Genomic DNA, 19,125 nt, shown 5'->3' with positions numbered 1-19,125 from the left:
AGAGAGGAACCAGACTCGGGTGAGGCCTGCTGACCTCCCCTGTTCAGCCGAGAGTGGCCGCCCGGGTCTGGGCCCTCAGCAAGGTGCGCTCTTCCCATATGCCCTGGAGCAGGGGGAAGAAGAGAGGCCATGGCCCCAGGACTTGCAGCCGCCACCCCCACCAGGGCCCCACGAGGACGGGCAGGAGGAGAAATCCAGCACAGATGAGAGGCCCGCCACAGAGCCCCTCTTCAAGGTCCTGGACACACCGCTGAGCGAGGGCGATGAGCCTACAACGCTGCCGGCCCAGCGGGACCGCGGGCACAGCGTGCAGATGGAAGGCTTCCTGGGCCGGAAGCACGACTTGGAGGGGCCCAACAAGAAGGCCTCCAACAGGTGTGTTGGGGAGGGGCCATGGGGCCACAGGATGCGCAGGGCTATCCGAGCAGTCTGTGGGTGAGGAGGCCCTCTGCCTCTACTCTGAGAGTTCCTGGGTGCCTTCTGAGCCAACTCTGGGGGGCTACTTGGCATGGTGGGAAAGCCTGTCTTCAGCTGTGGGCCTGAGTTCAAATCCTATGACCTCATACTAGTTACTCAGCCTCTCATTTGTAACATGGGGATGGTGGGGGCAGCCTGGTGCAGAGCAGGAGAACACTAGCTGGTACTATGCCAGGGCAGGGTAACAGGTAGGTCTTGGCACTAACAAGACCTACCTGTCCTTGATCCAGTCCCCCTTTTTACCCAGTCTGGGCCTCAGTTTCCCCAGCCATAAAATAGGGAAGGAGAAAGAGCTGACCTATATGCCATCTGGAGGGCCCTCCTAGGAATGATATGACCCTGAGGAACTCATTCAGAGGCAGTCGTGTCCTTGAGTGTGGTCTACTCGGGGGATGCCGCGACTCAGAGTCTCTAGAGGCCTCTGCCTTCAGGCAGCGGTCCAGGGTCTCAGAGAAACAGGGCAGTGTCAAGAGGTTGAAGCCAGCTCTATTCCCAGGGCCAGCTGGCAACATACAGAGAGCCTGGCTTGGAGGACACACCAAAGTTATTTCAAATTCCAAAAATGAATTTGGGGCCCGACCACCCTGAAGAGGTTTATTGCTTTATATGGAGGGGCTGCAGGAGAGGGGAAACTAACATGTATAAAGTACCTACTATGCGGCAGGGATTATGTCAGGACTGACAAAGTTTTCACAACCACCCTGTGATATTGAGGTTTCATTTTCCAGATGGGGGAAACCATCTCAAAGAGGTTGTCCTTTGTCCAAGGCAGGATTTTACTCCTCCTTAGCAACTGCCTTACTTGGGCTACCAGCTCAGAGAAGTTGATGAGGGCCAGGTCTGAGCAGAGGATCCCTGAGCTGGTATCGGAAATCTGGGATTTGTGGAATGGCTCTGCAGCTAGCTTTGAACGGGTCGAGTTCTCTCTTTGACCTTCCAGTCCTTCTTCCCTATGTGCTCTGCTAGTGCTCCACCTTTCTGCCCTCAAAAAGGAGTGGGGGAGGGGGTGGTGAGGAAGAGGAGGAAGACGCGCTTAACGCTTCTCATTGCCCAAGGACACCGTGCTCTGTATTTGTCAAAGAAGGAGCTCAGGTGAACTCCTTTATGAGCTCACTTGTTGGTTGTTCTCACCAAGCCTCCCATTTGAGTTGAGCATTGATTTGTGCAAGTACGTTCCTTTCAAAAAGAGCTAGCACAGTATACCAGGCATTTATCATCAATAAAACAAAATACTCCTACCACCAAAACAAAACCCTGCTCTGTTCATGTTACAGTTCTGTGGTGAGACTCATGGGCTGTAGTGAGACTCAAACCCACTCCAGTATTCTTGCCTGGAGAATCCCATGAACAGAGGAGCCTGGTGGGCTATACAGTTCATGGGGTCACAAGGAGTGACACGACTGAATGAGCACAAGCGCGAGTGAAACTCAGATATGCTGGTGGCTAGGAACGTGCTTTGGAAAGTTCTTTACACTGTTGGTCTGACACTCAATAATTCTAGAAATATATCTCAAGGTAAGATCAGAGTTACAGGAAAGATTAAGGCATCAGGATGTGTTGTTGCTGTTGTTCTTTACAGTTGTGTCCGACTCTTTCTGTGACCCCATAGACTGGTATTTCCCAGGCGAGAATACTAGAGTGGGTTGCCATTTCCTTCTCTAGAGGATCTTCCCAACCCAGGGATTGAACCTGCATCTCTTTCATTGGCAGGCAGATTCTTCACCACTGAGCCATCAGTGGGAAGCCCCATAAGGATGTTTATCACATTGCTATTTCAATTGTGGATAAATTTTCCAGTATTAAAAGGTCCACCAATATAGGGATTATTTTTATTTGTGATAAAATACCATTAGATCAGATCTGATCAGTCGCTCAGTCGTGTCTGACTCTTTGCGACCCCATGAATCACAGCACGCCAGGCCTCCCTGTCCATCACCAACTCCCGGAGTTCACCCAGACTCATGTCCATCGAGTCAGTGATGCCATCCAGCCATCTCATCCTCTGTCGTCCCCTTCTCCTCCTGCCCCCAATCCCTCCCAGCATCAGAGTCTTTTCCAGTGAGTCAACTCTTCGCATGAGGTGGCCAAAGTACTGGAGTTTCAGCTTTAGCATCATTCCTTCCAAAGAAATCCCAGGGCTGATCTCCTTCAGAATGGACTGGTTGGATCTCTTTGCAGTCCAAGGGACTCTCAAGAGTCTTCTCCAACACCACAGTTCAAAAGCATCAATTCTTTGGCGTTCAGCCTTCACAGTCCAACTCTCACATCCATACATGACCACAGGGAAAACCATAGCCTTGACTAGACGAACCTTTGTTGGCAAAGTAATGTCTTTGCTTTTGAATATGCTATCTAGGTTGGTCATAACTTTCCTTCCAAGATATCATATAGCTATTAAAATTATTTTCAAGAAACATTTGAGGATTCAAATATTTGAGGATGGGGAAATACTCATGACATAGTGTTAAACTTAAAAGTACAAAATAAAATTGAATATACAGTATAATCCAATTTTAGTTATATATGTGAATAGAAAATAAACCAGAAGGAAATACATAAAATGTTAACAATAGTAGACTTTGGTAGTAGAATTACATGCAGATGATTGGTTTTTTTTTTTTTGGCCATGCCACATGGCATGTGGGATCTTAGTTCCCCCACCAGGGATCGAACCTGCACCCCTTGCATTGGAAGTGCCAAGTTTTAACCACTGGGCTGCTAGGGAAATCCCACATGCAGATTATTTTTAATTGCAATTTTTTTAGCCGTAAAAGGTATTACTATGGATCATGGTAAAGTTGGTGTAGTTAAAAATGGTAAAGCTGTGGGAACTGATTATAGAGATGCTGTATCAGGACTGTGGCAACCCTCTCCAGTATTCTTGCCTGGACAAACCTGTGGGCAGAGGAGCCTGGCGGGCTACCATCCATGTGATTGCAAAGAATCAGACGCGACTGAGCAACTGAGCATGCAAGTGAGGACTGTAGGTGAGCTGCCTGTGTGTACCTTCACAGGTCCTGGAACAACCTGTACTGTGTGCTCAGGAATAGTGAGCTGGCCTTCTATAAGGATGCCAAGAATCTGGCCCTGGGGGTGCCCTACCACGGGGAGGAGCCCCTGGCCCTGAGACATGCCATCTGTGAGATTGCTGCCAACTACAAGAAGAAGAAGCATGTCTTCAAGCTGAGGTGAGGCCCTGCCTGTTCACCGCTCCTTCCCTAGTGGCTCGATCTGGCCTAAGTGGCCAATCCACTGTATGTGACCAGCTGCAGGCCTGAGGTGCCCCTCGGGGATTTTTCAAATAAGAGAGGCTGGTGGTCCTGATTTCCGCCTCTCTCAGAAAGCACTGTGCTGCCTGATAGGGTCCTGGTCATGGGAAAGCTCGGGGAGCTGGGGGGTCAGATCCGGAGGTGGCCACGGGGGAATCCCTTTGTCCTCCTAGGCTGAGCAACGGCAGCGAGTGGCTCTTCCACGGCAAGGATGAGGTAAGTGCAGGGCTGCCTGGCCCTGACCCCCGCCAAGGGGCAGTTGGGAGGGACCCGTGCCCCTTGGCCTCAAGGCTCCCTCAGAAGGGGTTGTCCTAGAGGCAGCCCGTCCTTTGGGGGTCCTGACCTTCCCGCCCTGCAGGAGGAGATGCTGTCCTGGCTGCAGGGCGTGAGCACGGCCATCAACGAGTCCCAGAGCATCCGCGTCAAGGCACAGAGCCTGCCCCTTCCCCCCATCACCGGCCCCGAGGCCAGCCTCGGCAAGAAGGACAAGGAGAAGAGATTCAGCTTCTTCCCCAAAAAGAAATAGCCTCTCGGGGGCCTGGCGAGTGAAGCCGGTGCGTCGTTGGGACGTGCGGGGACTAGTGCCTCCCTCCTCGGCCGGGCCTTCCTCCCGCCCACTGCCCGGCCGCTGCCGCTGCCTGCCGCCTGCCTGCTCTGAGCTGCCGGCCGGCCGGCCGGGCGCGGGCCCAGCTGCACTGCGATCGCTGCCTTCGCCCGCCCGCCTGGCCCGGCCCGGCCCACGCCTGCCTCCGCGCCCGCCGCCCTGGGGCCCCGCACACAGCGAGCGTAGGCTCCAGGGACAGGCCCCCAGCTCCGCGGGCCCTCGGGGCTTCTGACTCTGGGGGCAGGAAACGATTTTTGAGGCCCACACCCTCCTCTCCCGACCCTCCTTACGGGGCCGAGGGGAGCCAGTCCCCACCCCCCTATTCCCACACAAGCTGGAGAAGAAGGCTTGATGGGGGTTCTTCAGATGCTGAAAAGCGAAAGTGAAGTCGCTCAGTTGTACCCGACTCTTAGTGACCGCATGGACCGAAGCCTTCTCCGTCCATGGGATTTTCCAGGCAAGGGTACCGGAGTGGGTTGCCATTTCCTTCTCCAATGGATCTTCCTGCCCCAGGGATGGAACCTGGGTCTCCCGCATTGCGGGCAGGCGCTTTACCCTCTGAGCCAGCAGGGAAGATTCCTGAGATGCTGCCCACTCCCAAAGCAAGTGTTGCTTGGGGTCCGTCCCACACAGTCATAGCCAGGGGAAGAAAAAAGTTTCCTGGGAAGGCCCGACCTGCCCGCTAGGGGCATGAGGAGGGAGTCTCTGGGCCAGGGGCCAGGGGCCGCTGCCTCCCCACCTCAGGGGTCACTGCAGCCCCTCCTCCCACAAAAAGAGGGGGTACTGTCCAAAATCGATAGGTCCTAAGTGCGAAGGGCCTCCCGCCGCCTCCAGCACCCCCTTGCTGCCACTGGGCCAGGCGGTGGTTGGACCCTAAGCTCTCAAGCTGGCCCTCTTTTTTAAAACTACAGCTAGAGTTTAGGGCTCAGGCCAGAAGGAGGCAGATAAGACTTCCACACTGCCCCAGGCGCCACCTCTCCACCCTGGGGTCTGCCGCACTCCCAGTAGCTGCTAGACCAGCAGTACCCCACTCAGACCCCAGGTCCCGGAGGGAGACAGGGCAGGTCCCCATACGAGATGGACACTGCAGCACCTGCATTAGAGCATCCCAAAGCCAAATACTCCATGAGTCCTGGCTGCAGCTGGCACCACCTGAGGGTGCTGGCTGAACCGACAGCAAAGTTCACGAGCTGTCACCCTGAGGTGGCAGATGCAGCCACACCTGGGTATTACAACCCATGTAACAACCCCAGGAGAGCTGGGACAAATGTTGGGGCCGGAGCCATTAAGATGTGGCAAGTACCCTCACACAGGTCCTCCTGAAGGGCCTGGCCAGAGTCAAGGGGCTACATGGGTATCTACCCCCCAATCCTGGGTACAGCCAAAAGGGGCCCTGCAACCTCTCTCCCCAGGGATAACCGTCCCTATGCTGCCAAAGTCAGACATCTGGAGGGAACAGACCACTGGTTCCACAGTATTCTTTCCACCACCCTCTGAAAGCAATACAGCTCCAGCCCAGCATCTTAACTTGGGTTAGGTCCAAGAGTTGAGTTGCAGGCAGCAGACACTCCCCTGGGCAGAGCAGAAAGGACCCTGGGACCTGCAGTTGCTGTTTCCATCACCTTCCCCATGGGAAGGAGCCTTAGACACGCTGAGACGACCCCCCAGAACTGGGTGAAGCTAAGACAGAAACCACAGGCATAAGCATCTGGAGTTATTAGGCCCTCCCAGGAGCCCTTAGTGCTCGAGATCAATTACCACTATGTCAAGGGAAGGCAACTTCAGTGGACAAGAACCACAGGAGGGAAGTTCTCTGACGGGGCCTGACACATGGTCCCACCTTGGGAGCCAGGGTCTTCATGTGTCCTCTGTCCACCTATCCCTGTGGCCCTCTGTGCATCCACAGGGAACCTAATCTATACCACTCGCCAACCTCTCTACACATAGGGGAAACCAAGGCAGGAGGCAATGAGGTAGTGATGCTCACCTGGCAATAACAAAGGCCTCAAGCGCACCTGAAGGCATGTCCTGCTCCAGGATAGCCTGTTCCTTGCTGTAGAGCAGGTGGTGGCAAGTCTCTATCAGCTGCCCCCATGGGCCAATCTGTGGGAGCCAAGACACTAGGGGCCACCCTCTGCCCTCCACATGTGCTTCTGAAGTGAGGAATTTCAGCAAGCAACTCCACAGTCCCAGGAATGAAGGGGCCTCAAGGAAAAGCTAGGATTTTGCCACCCCTGAGCCCCTGGACTGGGCAAGGGCAGCAACCAGCTGCATGTGACCCACCATCTACCGCCAACTTCCCATGCACCCTTCTCCCACATCACACAGGCCCCAAGACCCTTGACCAACTGGAATGAAACTGCAGGCACCCAGCTTTGGGACTCTGAGCCACATGGGGGGGGTTAAGCTCCTGGCACCCTGGCAAGTTTTTTTTTCCTCCTTTTATTTTCTACTTTGCAGTCTTTTAACAGTATCCCCAAACAGCTCCAGTCCACACCAGCATATCAGGCTTCCTCCCCAGGGCAGTTTAGAGGAAGCTCCTTCTGGGCATGGTCAGGTGGTCCTCCCACCCTCTCTTCTTCCCCTTTGTCCCCCTGGCCTCAGTGGACTGTGGCTGAGGGAGGTCAGGAGGGTCCTCGGGAGGCTCGGCTTCCCTGCCACCCCACCCCTCCTTCCTGCCTATCGGAGGGCACGTAGAGTCCCCAAGGGTGGCCCTGGATCTCCTTCCTCCCCTCAGTGGGAGGGGGCAGAGATCCAGAAGACCCCATGGCTCGGTCCCTTGGACAAGCAAGCTCAGGGAGGATGCAACGGAGGAGGCGGCGGCAGACGACTGCAACCCTGTTGGGCACAGACCTTGCAATCTGGGGCTGGCCCTGGGGCCGACCGGGTCTTGTCCTCCACCTGCTCAAATGTGCTTCCACGAACCAGAGGAAACCCATTTACTAGTTTTTCTAATAAATCAATAATGCTCCATAATTCTATTTGGCCTATATCCCTTTGAACTGGACCAAAGAGGGCTGGTTGAGTAAGCAAGGTGGGATCTGTGAACCCAGGACCACCATGGAGACAGAGGTACAGCCAGGCCATTGACTTGTCCCTGGAGTCTCATAGAAACAACTCCTGCCAGGACCCAAGTCCTGTGCTTCACTTGTGACCCTGAGAAAACACTTATTCATGCATTCAGCCATCTTGTGGGCCTGCTACAGGCCTTTCTGCATGGAGCATGGGACAGAGATCTGAGTATCAGAACCCACACGCCTGGGGTTCATTTCCAGGGTGAGTGTGCTTTAAGTCCCTTCAGTCATGTCTGACTTTTTGCGACCCTATGGACTATAGCCTGCCAGGCTCCTGTCCATGGGATTCTCCAGGCAAGAATACTGAAGTGGGTTGCCATGTCCTCCTCCAGGGGATCTTCCCGACCCAGGGATCAAACTTGCATCTCTTCTGTCTCCTGTATTAACAGGCGGGTTCTTTACCTCTTGCGCCACCTGGGAAGACCATCATCTCTGGAGAGGCAGTTTCAATTGGTCTGGGTGAATGAAACCTAGGCATTGGCATTTTCCAAAAAGTTCCCTCTCCAGTGATTCTAATGGGCAGCCAATAAGAAACACTGAGCTGGTTCAGGGTTCCCACATAACAACCTAGAGGGCTGTGTATGGATCTGCTGGGGAAAGTGTTCATTACTACCACCTCCCCCAAGCCTTACCCCTTGAAGAGTCTGAGTCAGAGTTTGAGAAGCAACAACTCATCCATCCCCTTCAATTTATAGAGGAGGGAAAAGCCAAGAGTTTAGGTGACCCAGCCAGTTAAGTGCAGGGCTGGGTCTCCTAACTCTCACTCCAGTGTGTGACTTCTCATTATAATCTGACTTGCCTGGTAGGAACCAGCACGCTCCTCGGCAACTGTGCAAGTGGCCACACACCATTCCAGGCAGCTGGTAGAACGTGGGCCAGACCGGCTCGGCTTCTGCCCAGGGAAGGCCTCCTCTTGCCTCTGATACTTGACCTCATTAGACTCAGCAGACTCATCTTTAGGCTGAGTCTATCCTCCTAGGTCAGAAGACCTGCAAGACAGCTCTCCCACCTGGCCCTACAGACCCAGTCCTCCCAGGCAGACAGGGTGACACAAGGCTGGTCCACCAAGGGAAAGGGGCAGAACACCCAGTTAGAAATAGGGAGGCATTCTTACCCGTTGGGAATCAAAGACACTTTTGCAAATGAGATGAAAAATGAGGCTCCATCTCAGAAAACACACACTTGTACCCCTCACCTGACACTGCAAGCCACCTAAGATATTCCTAGGCCCTAAGTTTAGAATCCTCACCCCCCAGGATGCCTCTTGGGAACCTGAGAGGGAGAGAATAAAAGGCACCAGTCATGGAAACATCTGTCTGTTAGAAAAACATCCCACCCTCCACCTCACCCCTTTCAATCCAACTTTGGCTCTTGGGGAAAAGAGCTAAAGGCCGGCACGGTCACCACTAGACAGGACGCCAGGCTGTGGGTAGACAGAAGCCCGTGGGAGTAGAAATAACAGAGAACAAGCCCCCTCCTGCACATTATGCTGCCCCAGCCTCCTCTACCAGGACCTGGGCCTTGTGGTTTGAGAGCATGGCTGCATACTAAGTACACGTGGAAGCAAAAAGCCCAAGTCCCACCTTCCCCTAAGACAGCCCTGGGCACAATCGACCCTTCCCAACCCAGCCAGACCCCAGGAAGGAGACCACACACAGGTTGGTTGGTCAGCAGTGGTTATTACACCATTGGCAAATAATGAAATGTGTACATTAGCAACAACCACAGGGCCAGCAAGACAACCCACAAAAGTACCTGAATAGAGGCCACGAGACTTTTCCTGGGAGGGGAGAAGCAACACACACACACACACACACACACGCATACACGCACGTGTGCACGAGAACACTAACATACCACAGAATGGGAAGCAATAAATTATGGGCCTCGTGCCTGCCTGGATCCTAAGAAAAGGCACGGTTAAAGAGCAAAGCCTCCCCAGGCCAGCTTCCTGTGTGTCCCCTGGGTGGGCCCTGGGTCTGGCAGTGGCCAGGCAACGCTGGAGGCCTGAGCAGGGCTTGCTCTCCCTGGGAACAGATGAGCTTAAATATCTGGCGTCTTATCAGAACTATATACAAGAAAAGTGGCCACCCTGGCCTCACAGGGGAAAGGGGCTCATATGGGCCTGTGTCAAGTCGCCGGCAAGTCCCGGTCCATGGCAGGTGCTCTCCCAGGGGCGGCCTTTCTGAGGGCAGGGGAAGGGGGTCAAGTGAGGAAGGTGAGCCCAGCTGCGAGCATGAGGATGCCGTGGTTCCTCCCTCCCCCAGGACTCAGAGTCAACCTGTGGAGTTCAAGGCCTGGAATTTCTCCCTCAGGTCCCGCACTCTGCCCTGCTGGCTTCGGTCCGCTGGGTCCCTGGGACCCTCTTCCTTAGGCCGATACTCCGCAGACTCCTGCAACTCCTGGTCCTTCCCCATCTGGGCAGCTGCAGAGCCCAGTCCCTGCCTGCTGGCCGCCTCCAGCCCTGCGGCAGGGCCAGGCAGGGGCCCCTTCTCCATGACAATCATCCGCCGGTTGTCCTCCAGCATGAGGTCTGCGGTGACATGCAGGGCCTCCCCTCTGTCGGGCTCACTTGGGGGCGACTCCCCCAGAGGCTGGGGCTGGGCCGCCTCTGGGCTCACCGGGGCCCGCCTAGCCTTGAGGCTGCCGCAACGGCCCAACCTGCCGGAGGGAGCCAGCTGTGGCTCCCTCATGTTCTCCGGCAGCGAGCGGCTCCGGTTGACTGGCACTTTGCTGGGCCAGCCGCCCTTGGTCTGGAGCACCTCGTCCAGGGAGGCGTACTTGGAGCAGAGCTCTCGGACGTCAGGCCAGTTGAAGGTCTCAGTGTCAAAGGGGCTTCGAGGGCCATGCCAGGCTCCCGGTGGGGTGGTCCTTGGGCTGGTGGCAGAGGAGCTGAAGGAGACACGCTGTGGCGACATCTCCCTGGAAGAGCCAGGCCTGGGCAGTCTGCGCTCCTGGACTGCGGACTGCTTGTGGTTGGAGAGAGGTGGCCCCAGCTTGCTCACACCTGTGGGAAGAGAGCAAGCCGCCTGAATCCCAGAGCAAGAGGACGTAAGGGCTCTCTGAACTGGCTACAGCAGCTCCCCTTCTGGACAAGGGTGGTTGCTGGGGTTTGGGGTGTGATGAGAGAGAAATCCCTTTTACCATCTGCAGCCCCGTATCAAAGGGAAAATGAGAAGAAAGAAGAAAAGGCGGGGAAGAGGAGTCAGGAATCAAAAGGAGGAGACAACTCTCTCTTTTTTGCTCTCCTGGAAAAGAGACCCTGTGCCCTTGGGCTTTAAAGCAGCTCCAGGGCTCACCTCAGCCCTCTTTCTGGTATAGGTTCTGTAGGGGGTCACTTCCCCAGAAGCCAACTGGCTCCTAAAAGGTGCTCCTGACTCAGGCTTGCGGGAAAGGCCCCCTCCCCACCCCGTCGTACCTGTGCCGCCGGATGGTGCGCCAACCTCCTCCTGCACCATGGGGACGGTGGAAGCCACCTTCTCCCAGTGCAGCGGAGGCCTGGCTGTCACTGATCTGCTCTTGATCCGGAGACTGTACTGGCGAGCCAGCTGGTAGACCTTGTTCTTGACTCGCTCGCTCACGTGGCTATCCATCACGTGGGAGAGCTGCAGGATGTGGGGGTGCAGCGGGGTCACCAGCTTCCCCTGGGCATCACTGCTCAGTTCCCTCACCAGCTCCTTCAGCTCCCGGGCCAGGTGGGTGGGGCTGCGGGGCTCGGTGGGGGAGGCGCTATCTGGGGAGGCAGCCGCTGACTCCTCAGTGATGGCTGCCAGCTCATGCTCCTCCAGGATAAACAGGGGCTCGTGCAGGTCAAAGCCGTTGGCCTGGCCTTGGCCCGGCCCCTTCGGAGGGCTCCCCTTGGGAGCCTCCATTCCCTCCCAGATCTTTACCATTTCCGAGGATGGGCGGAACTCAGCATCTGTGATAGGAGCTGGGTCCCCAGCGCCAGCCTGGCCTGGTCCTGGGCAGTCAAAGAGGGCCACCCGTGAGCCCACCTGTCTCTTGCGCCCCAGTGGAGCCTGTGGCTCCGGGTCTGGCTTGCGAAGGCTGTTTATTCTGGAGACCGAGTTTCTCACAAGCCCTTTGGGGATGAAGGAGAGGCTCTCCCGGCGCCGGACACTAAAGCCTGCATCTTGGTGCTCTGCATTTTCGTAGTACCTCTTGATTCTGTCCAGCAACTGCCGGTCTTGAGAGGAAAGCTTCGATTCCTTTGGGCAAGAAGACCTGTCTGGCTCCGCTGGGCAGCCTGGGCCCGGGGCCTCTGTCCCATTGACAGAAGGTTCGCTCTCTGCGGCCATCCCAATGCTGAGGTCCACTTCTGGAAGGAGCTGAGAGCCCAGGGAGTCTGTGGTGCCACCACGTGGGGCTGGGCCCTTCTCACCATCGTCTAGGCTGACCATACTGCTGCTCCGGCTGGTCAGCCTTGGGGTCCCGAAGCCACTGGACTTGCCGTCCTCCAGGGCCAGGCTGCTCCGCCGAGAGACGCTGCTGACGAACAGCTCGGCAATGACGCTGGCCTGGTCCAGCACAGAGGGAGGCAGGAGGCTCTCAGGCTCCTGGGAGGCCCCCACCTCCTCCTCGTCGTCCTCGCTGCTCAGGGCCTTCGGGTCCTCGGTGCTCTCGGCCACCATGAACTCTGCCATGTCATCGGGGGGCTCCAGCCCCAGCAGCAGCTGGTGGGGGTCAAGTTGCATTTCGAGGACCTCCGGGGCCTCTGTGTCTGAGGGTATCTCTTCGGCGCTAGGACCTTCCACGGAAGCAAACACCTCCTGCTCGGTCCCAGACTCGGTGTCTGGCTCAACCTAGGATAGCACAAAGGGCTCGCATGAGACAAAACCCCCCCTCAGGGGACCTGTGGAATGTGTGGACAGTGTGGCCTGCTCAGTGCCTAGTGGGAAGGGGCTGCAGTTTAAGAAGCAGGCAATCAGATGGAATAGCACTCAAAAGTGCGGCAGCAAGGAGAGGATGGCCCTTAGTCACCCTGAAGCTGGGGTGCTGGGCCCATGTCCTCAAAGCCAAGGAAAATTCTAGGAATACAGAGTGGTAGCACCTCTCAGTGGTAGTCTCCCCGAGTGGTACAGGGACAGGGTGAGAACATGCAATACTGAATCAGATCCACAGCCCTAGGACGCCCCTTCCTCAAGCCCTAGTAGTGGGGAGTCTGTTCTGGGTTGAAACTTGGGCCTGAATGACTCCCATGAAGGGCCAGGGTCTCCTGTGTGGGTCAAGATCCAGAGGGCAATAGGACCATGTGCTGAAATCCCATCAGAGGATGAAGATGGAGATGCAGTTCCTACTAGGCAGCCTCCACCTTTGTGCCTGACTCTGCCTTTGCCCAGCAGATGGCAAAGGAGGAAGCAAGGTCGGCAACTCCCTTCTGACCACATCACAGGTCATTTGAATCGTAAAATCAGCCAGTATAGGCGGCTTTCCAGAAGATTCATTAGGGAGAAGACAAGACAGCACTCTAAAATCTGAGGAACCAGAGCTGATTCCAACCGTTCTAGTCTAGCATCTGCACAGCGGGACCCAGGAGCGAGGCCCTGGGTTGGACACTGTCCAACACAATGACTGCCAGCCACTCGTGACTCCCGAGCATCTGAAATGCGGCTAGTCCACGCTGCAAAAACTTCACACCGAAAAGTACAAAGTACCTCATGAGTAGCTTTGATACCGTGTGTTGAAATGATAATAGTCTGGATATACTGGTTAAATAATCCTTTACTGAGACTGCTAGAATATTCAAAATTACACGAGGCTCACATTCTATTATCATCAACCAGCACTACTCTAAACCCTTTTCCAGTGTCACACAGGCTATAAGTCTTGTCCTGGCTGTGAGGATCACCTTGGGAGTCTAGATTTCTTGAAATTTTCCTTGTATCTCTGGGAAAGCAAAGGATTCTGTTGCATATAACCCACAGATAGCGATGGGCTGGTGGTGGGGGTGGGGAGGAAAGAGTGCAGGCTTCTGGGTCACAGACCCAAGTCTAACCTGAGCTCTGCCCCTTAGAAGCTGTGCAATGTCAGGCACGTCACCTAACCTCTCTGAGTCTCATTCTCCCTGGTAGAGCTGGTTCAGAAAACAGAAGGAAGAAACAGAACACCAGGCATATAGAAGGTGTCCAGTAGATATCAACACCTTATTCCTTTGCCAGGTGGGACAGGCATGATTTAAATGTCTGGCATGCTGGCAGGGCAGGGCCTTATGCTCTATGCAAGGAGGCCTGGACAAGAGGACCTCAACTCTGGTCACTTCCAATAACTGTGTCCCTTGGCAAGAGACTGCATCTGCCCAAAGGAAGGGGTGCTGCTGCCACTTAGTAGCTTCAGTCGTTCCCGACTCTGCGACCCTGTGGGCTGCAGCCTGCCAGGCTCCTCTGTCCATGGGATTCTCCAGGCAAGAGTAGGTTGCCATGCCCTTTCCTCCAGGGGATCTTCCTGATCCAAGAATCGAACCTGGATCTCCTGAACTGCAGGCAGGTTCTTTACCATGGAGCCACCAAGGAAGCCCCAGAGGGAGGGGTACTGTTTTCTAATTCAGAGTAAGAAGCTGTCTGTCACCAAGCCACATGCCCATAGGCCAGACAGGTTTCCTGAAGGCATGAGAGTCCTGGGAAGCAAGATTCCCTGTCCCCATGGGCCTAACAGGAGAGCCATGTCTGAAAGCCCCGCCTACAAAGCTGGAGATCTGAGCTCAGGAGGGTATGCACAATCCCTATTCTACCTGCTGGCCACTCACCTCTGGCAGGGAAGTCACAGACTCAAAGTTCAGGCACTTTTCCTCAGGAGTTGGAGACAGGCTCCTGGTCCTCCCGCAGCTCTTGGGTTCTTCAGACTCCCTGCGTTCCTTCCCCTGCAGCAAGCAGAGGGCAGTCATCAGCTTCCAGAACAATAGGGAGCTGGTCCCTTCTGCATCCCAACCCTGACAGCACCTCTTGAGCCCCAAGGGGGTTGGGCTACACTGAGATCCAGCGTTGGACCTGCGCCATCCAGAGTCGGCCTGAACTGCCAAGTCTGGGAGACTCAGAAATCCCCACCAGGCATGCATCCCCAGTGTGCTGACCTCCCCGCCACCCCCCAGCCTGCCCCATTAATCATGCCCACTGAGTAGCATGCTGGTTAGCTCCAGTACTGGAACAATGAATGCCAGGGGCTCACCAGGGCGTGACAGCGAGCCAGGGGTTAAGAAACGCCATTGGCAGGAATGAAGGAACAAGGACGGAGGGGTGAGGACAGCAGGGAAGGGGACTCACAGATGGGCATGCACATGCCAGGAAGCATGCAAGGAGGAGGGGAGATCAAAGAGACACCTCACCATAGCGCCCCGGGAGAAAAGTAAAGCGTTGGCCCGATAGTGCCAGCAGTGGAGGGCGGCCAGCAGGGAGCTGGCAAAGTCGGCTACCTGCTCCGCCACTGCCAGGCTCTCCTCCTCCTCCTCCTCCTCCTCCTCCTCCTCCTCCGAGCCTGAGGGCTCTGGCCTGGCCCCCTTCTCGCTGCCTTTGTGCCCAGCCAGGTCCTCCAGAGAGACCTGAAAGGCCTGCTCCTCCTCCTCCTCCTCCATCACCTCCTCCTTCTCTTCCTGGGCAGCCCCTTCGGCCTCCAACTGCAGGCCCCGAGCACAGGGGGGCTGTCCAAAGTCCAGGAGCGTGCCAACACTGCCCGCGTGCTGTGCAGAGCACAAGGCCCCCTCGTGACCAGCCTCTGGGCAACCCCCCTCCTCCTGCAGCTGCTGGGGCTGGGGAGGCTTCGCATCTATAGACACCCAACCTCTGGGCTCCTGAGTGGTGCGGGGGACTCTAGAGGTGGGAAGCTGGGCCTGGGGCCTGGGCAGGAACTCAGGACCCAGACAGGCCCGCCTGCCCCAGGGAGAGAGAGCAATATGAGAGGATCCAGGCTTGGGCCAGCCACTGGCAGGCTGCCACCCCAGGAAAAAGGTACAGAAGGGTACTCTGGGCTTATTCATCTCCAGGACCCTCAAGACAGAGCCTGGTGCCCAGTAGGTGCTTGACAGGTGTCTGCTGAGTAAGTGACGATGATGAGGGCTGAGCCGGGCAGTTCCCCCCAACCTGTCCACAGTCCCCTCGCCCCTGGCCTTACCTTCACTCTTGTGGCTCTGGCTGCTCCACCACCGCCAGATTCCGGCACACGGGCGAGGGGGGAGGGAGAGGGGAGATCAGTGAGCAGGAGAAAGAGCCCCCTTACACAGGCCCGAGGCCCAGGACCCCCTGGGAAAGCCCTCATCAGGGGCTCCTGCTCCCAGAATCTTCACAGGACTTCCAAAGGAATGACTGATGGCACAGGAGCCCGGGGTGGGGGTCACTCGCTCCTGCTATCAACCAAGGACAGGGAGACAGGGTGCGAGGCGTGTAGGGGGAGAGCCCCCCTTCCAGGGAGAAACAGAGGCCCCTCTTCACCGTCCATGTCGCCCCCACACTGCTGGTCGCCCACTCCTCCCGCTCACCCTCGCCCTAGGGCTCAAGGGGATAGCTGACCACCATTCCCTCACTCACCTTTCTCACTGAGTTGCCTGAACAGACGTCTGGTCGGCTCTGAGGAGGAGAGCAACGGGCAGAGTCAGTGCAGGCTGCAAACTGCCTGGCCTGGCCCAGGCCCCATACTCATAGCGCCACTGGCCCATCACCAGCTCAAAGTCCACTCCAGCAGGGCCCCTGTGGCCCCGGGGCATGACAAAGGCTGCCCTCACGCCCAGTCCACAGGGAGCCACTGCCCACCCCGGCTTGGGGTGCTCTGCTGTGACTGACAGCCCCCAGAACGAGGCCTGCCCACTAGCCCTGCTGGGGCCCTCAGTTCTGGTGCCACTGCCCCACACTGTCCTCTTGAGAATGATGAGCCTCTCTTGAGGGCCCTGGCCCCCACCTCAAGCCCCACCTCTCTGCACAGAGCACATCAGGGCCTTAGTGACACCCAAGCCCCTTCACAGAGCCCCCACAGGAAAGCAGAGGTTGCATCCAACTTGCTATGGCCTTTAAGGCCTGGCACCATGAAGCCCTGCTGCTCAGCTGGACAAGGGCTGCCCAGGCCCTAAGGACAGAATACACCCGTTAGGCCGATGGTGTCAGCACCTTATCCCCAGCCTTTCTGGGGACAGACCTGAGATAGAGAGGCCAGGATGAGAGGACAGGTCTAAGGAACCTCTCTACAGAGCCGTGCCCTTAGCCCCTACTGCCCTCGACCGCCTGGCATCAAGTGGCAGCCCCACTATAAACTGGGAGTCAGAAGGGAGCTCTCCTGAGGTGCCTCAGCTGTTCCTGGACAGGAAAGCGTATTGAAGAACTGTTTTTTCTAAATGCGCACAGGCACACACACCTACCTTCCACCTGCATGGAGGTAACCAGACACCTAGTCGTTTTTAAAGTGAGAAATACAAAAGGCTCTACTCTTTCAGTTTAAACTGTGTAATCAGGAATATGTAACAAGAATATTTAAGATGATGACAACAGCACCTTATTTACCCAGAGAGTGTACTTATCTGCCCATCCCAACTCTCTGCACATATGAAGCAGAAATAGGCCTGGAGGCAGTCACAACAGATGACTGAGAACAAGTACTCACACTCTCCCACTGGCCCGGATCCTCCCTCTCATTGACGTCCTGACTGATGTTACACACATTTCTTACACATTCAATCGATTAATTTGTAACAGAAGAGGGAAGAAGGAAGGGCTACTACAGAAAAGCATGCGGACTAATAAGAAGGAACACTGTTCAGTGTAAAGGCGGAACTGCTTAACTGCTCTGTTGTGTCTGGCTCTTTGTGGCCTCATGGACTGTAGCCCGCCAGGCTCCTCCTCTGTCCATGAGTTTTTCCAGGCAAGAATACTGGAGCGGGTTGCCATTTCTTCCTCCAAGGGTTCTTCCCAACCAAGGGATCGATTGAACTCGTGTCTCCTGCTGCGTCTCCTGCATTGGCAAGTGAATTCTTTCCCTGATGGCTCAGTGGAAAGGAATCCATCTGCAATTCAGGAGACTCAGGCTCAATCCCTGTGTTGGGAAGATCCCCTGGAGGAAGAAATGGCAACCCGCTCCAACATTCTTCCCTGGGAAATCCCATGGATAGCCTATGGAGTTCACAAGAATCAGACATAACTTAGCAACTCAACAAAAACAACAAAACTAAAACACAAAAACAAAACCCAACTGTTCTAGTGTTTACAGGCTAAAACCTCAGCCTGGGGGAAACGTCAGCTCTGAAACGGCTCATTTCCCGAGTGCCTCGCTTGCTGCAGCTGATGTTATGACAGGTAGTACTGTTATTACCACTGCCGCCACTTACTAAATACCTCCACATATTGGAAGCTTCCAAGTCAAAGCTATGGCAAGTTAAGAGGTAATGTTAGGGGATGAGAGAATTACAGAAGAAGGGACAGAGAAGCAACAGGGGCCAGAGACTTAGGAAGTAACACTCCCAATTTGAGGCTTTTAACACATGGCATCAAAGACCTTTTGCAACCATGCAAGTTTGCCTAAGGTCTGAGATCCAATAGGAACACCACCAGACAAAACACACAAGAGCTTTCCAGACACTGCTCAGCTTCATCCTCCAGAAAAACCGAAGGTTCTATGTCAATCCACACAGGTGTTCAGGGGACCTGTGGGTCTTGCCAATCAAACCCCACGCACTGTGGGGATCCCAGCCAGGAACCAGCTCCCATCACTACTTAGTCTTTCTCTTTAGGGGTCTCTGAAATGGTTCTCACCCCAATTCCCACCTCAGGTGGTAGTTTGGCAAGTGCCTGGCCAAAACCAGATCGATCCCTGGGCCTCAGACCGAATGAAGAGTGTGAAAATTGACACAGAAAACACACACACTCATCACTACAAGGGCAGAGAATAAAAGCAAGGTTTTCTCTTTTCAATAAATGGTTCATTTCAATACCTCCAAGTACACAGCAGCAAGCCCAGTCATGGAAGAAAACCCAGGAAAGGAGAACAGAACTCTTCCCTGAGACCCAAAGTAAATATTTCCTGTCTGGATCTGGTGCCACTTGAAATCCAACTCATTTTCCCCACGTCCTGCCTCTGCTCTGTTCCATAACTGGGCTGTGGACCATCCGTGACGTCCGAGCATTACTCTGGCTGACTCCCAGTATTCCAAGTGGCAAAGGAGGAAGGAGTCAATTGTGGGGGCGCTAAGAAGGGGTGCCTGGAACAAGCCTTCCTAGGGCCTTGTAAAAGGAAAGCTGTCCAGCCCTGGGTAGGCAGGAAGGTGCCAGAGGTGCCTGGTGGAAGGCAGGAGGCTCCAGACATACCCATCCACACCACACTTACCCCCACCCCCCCATCCCTTCCTGGGATTTCCAGAGAGGTGAGAGCCAGCCCCAAATGCTGCTGTAGAAGGTTGGTTCCCCACTTGGTTAAAGGTCCTGAAAAGAAGCCTCTGTGCCCACCAAGTCCCTGCCTTACCAGACTGCCGGCGCCCCTGGTGCACGTGGGCGGACACGTCATCCTGGGAGCCCTTCTTCAGGCGCTCTGGGCTGTGGCGGTACCGATTGGGATCTGCACCCAAGAGAGACGACCAGACCTTTAGGATACCATCAGCCTTGGTGTGGACTCTGCCCACCCCCGACCACAACTCTGCTGCCCAGCCCAGCTCCAGGGCCATAAGCCTGCAGAGCTCTTCCAACCTCTCCGCGCACCAGGAGTGCGAGGCACACAGCGTCCCGCCTGTCATCAGCAC

The 19,125-nt window shown here is 55.6% G+C and overlaps 2 protein-coding genes across 5 annotated transcripts in view; one reads left to right on the top strand and one right to left on the bottom strand.

The window, feature by feature from the left end:
- The window catches only part of SPTB (spectrin beta, erythrocytic), a 130,893-nt gene extending 123,567 nt beyond the window's left edge, over positions 1-7,326 (top strand). Inside the window, exons 33-36 of the mRNA XM_070797705.1 lie at positions 113-375; positions 3,492-3,665; positions 3,920-3,962; positions 4,105-7,326. Coding sequence (XP_070653806.1) covers positions 113-375; positions 3,492-3,665; positions 3,920-3,962; positions 4,105-4,272 — 648 coding nt within the window. The 3' untranslated portion in view covers positions 4,273-7,326. The remainder of the gene's footprint in view (positions 1-112; positions 376-3,491; positions 3,666-3,919; positions 3,963-4,104) is intronic.
- A 1,757-nt stretch (positions 7,327-9,083) lies between these two features.
- The window catches only part of PLEKHG3 (pleckstrin homology and RhoGEF domain containing G3), a 46,761-nt gene continuing 36,719 nt past the window's right edge, over positions 9,084-19,125 (bottom strand). For 2 of the 4 annotated variants that reach the window (XM_070797707.1, XM_070797706.1), the window contains exons 12-18: positions 18,852-18,944; positions 15,938-15,976; positions 15,525-15,544; positions 14,743-15,093; positions 14,167-14,280; positions 10,843-12,226; positions 9,084-10,431 (exon numbers count right to left, since the gene is read on the bottom strand). In XM_070797707.1, coding sequence (XP_070653808.1) covers positions 9,701-10,431; positions 10,843-12,226; positions 14,167-14,280; positions 14,743-15,093; positions 15,525-15,544; positions 15,938-15,976; positions 18,852-18,944 — 2,732 coding nt within the window. In that variant the 3' untranslated portion in view covers positions 9,084-9,700. The remainder of the gene's footprint in view (positions 10,432-10,842; positions 12,227-14,166; positions 14,281-14,742; positions 15,094-15,524; positions 15,545-15,937; positions 15,977-18,851; positions 18,945-19,125) is intronic. The other 2 variants (XM_070797708.1, XM_070797709.1) reach the window with 2 other exon arrangements.

This window comes from Bos indicus, chromosome 10 (genome assembly GCF_029378745.1).
Source record: "Bos indicus isolate NIAB-ARS_2022 breed Sahiwal x Tharparkar chromosome 10, NIAB-ARS_B.indTharparkar_mat_pri_1.0, whole genome shotgun sequence".
Classification (NCBI taxonomy): domain Eukaryota; kingdom Metazoa; phylum Chordata; class Mammalia; order Artiodactyla; family Bovidae; genus Bos; species Bos indicus.
This window is presented reverse-complemented; position numbering and strand designations above follow the sequence as displayed.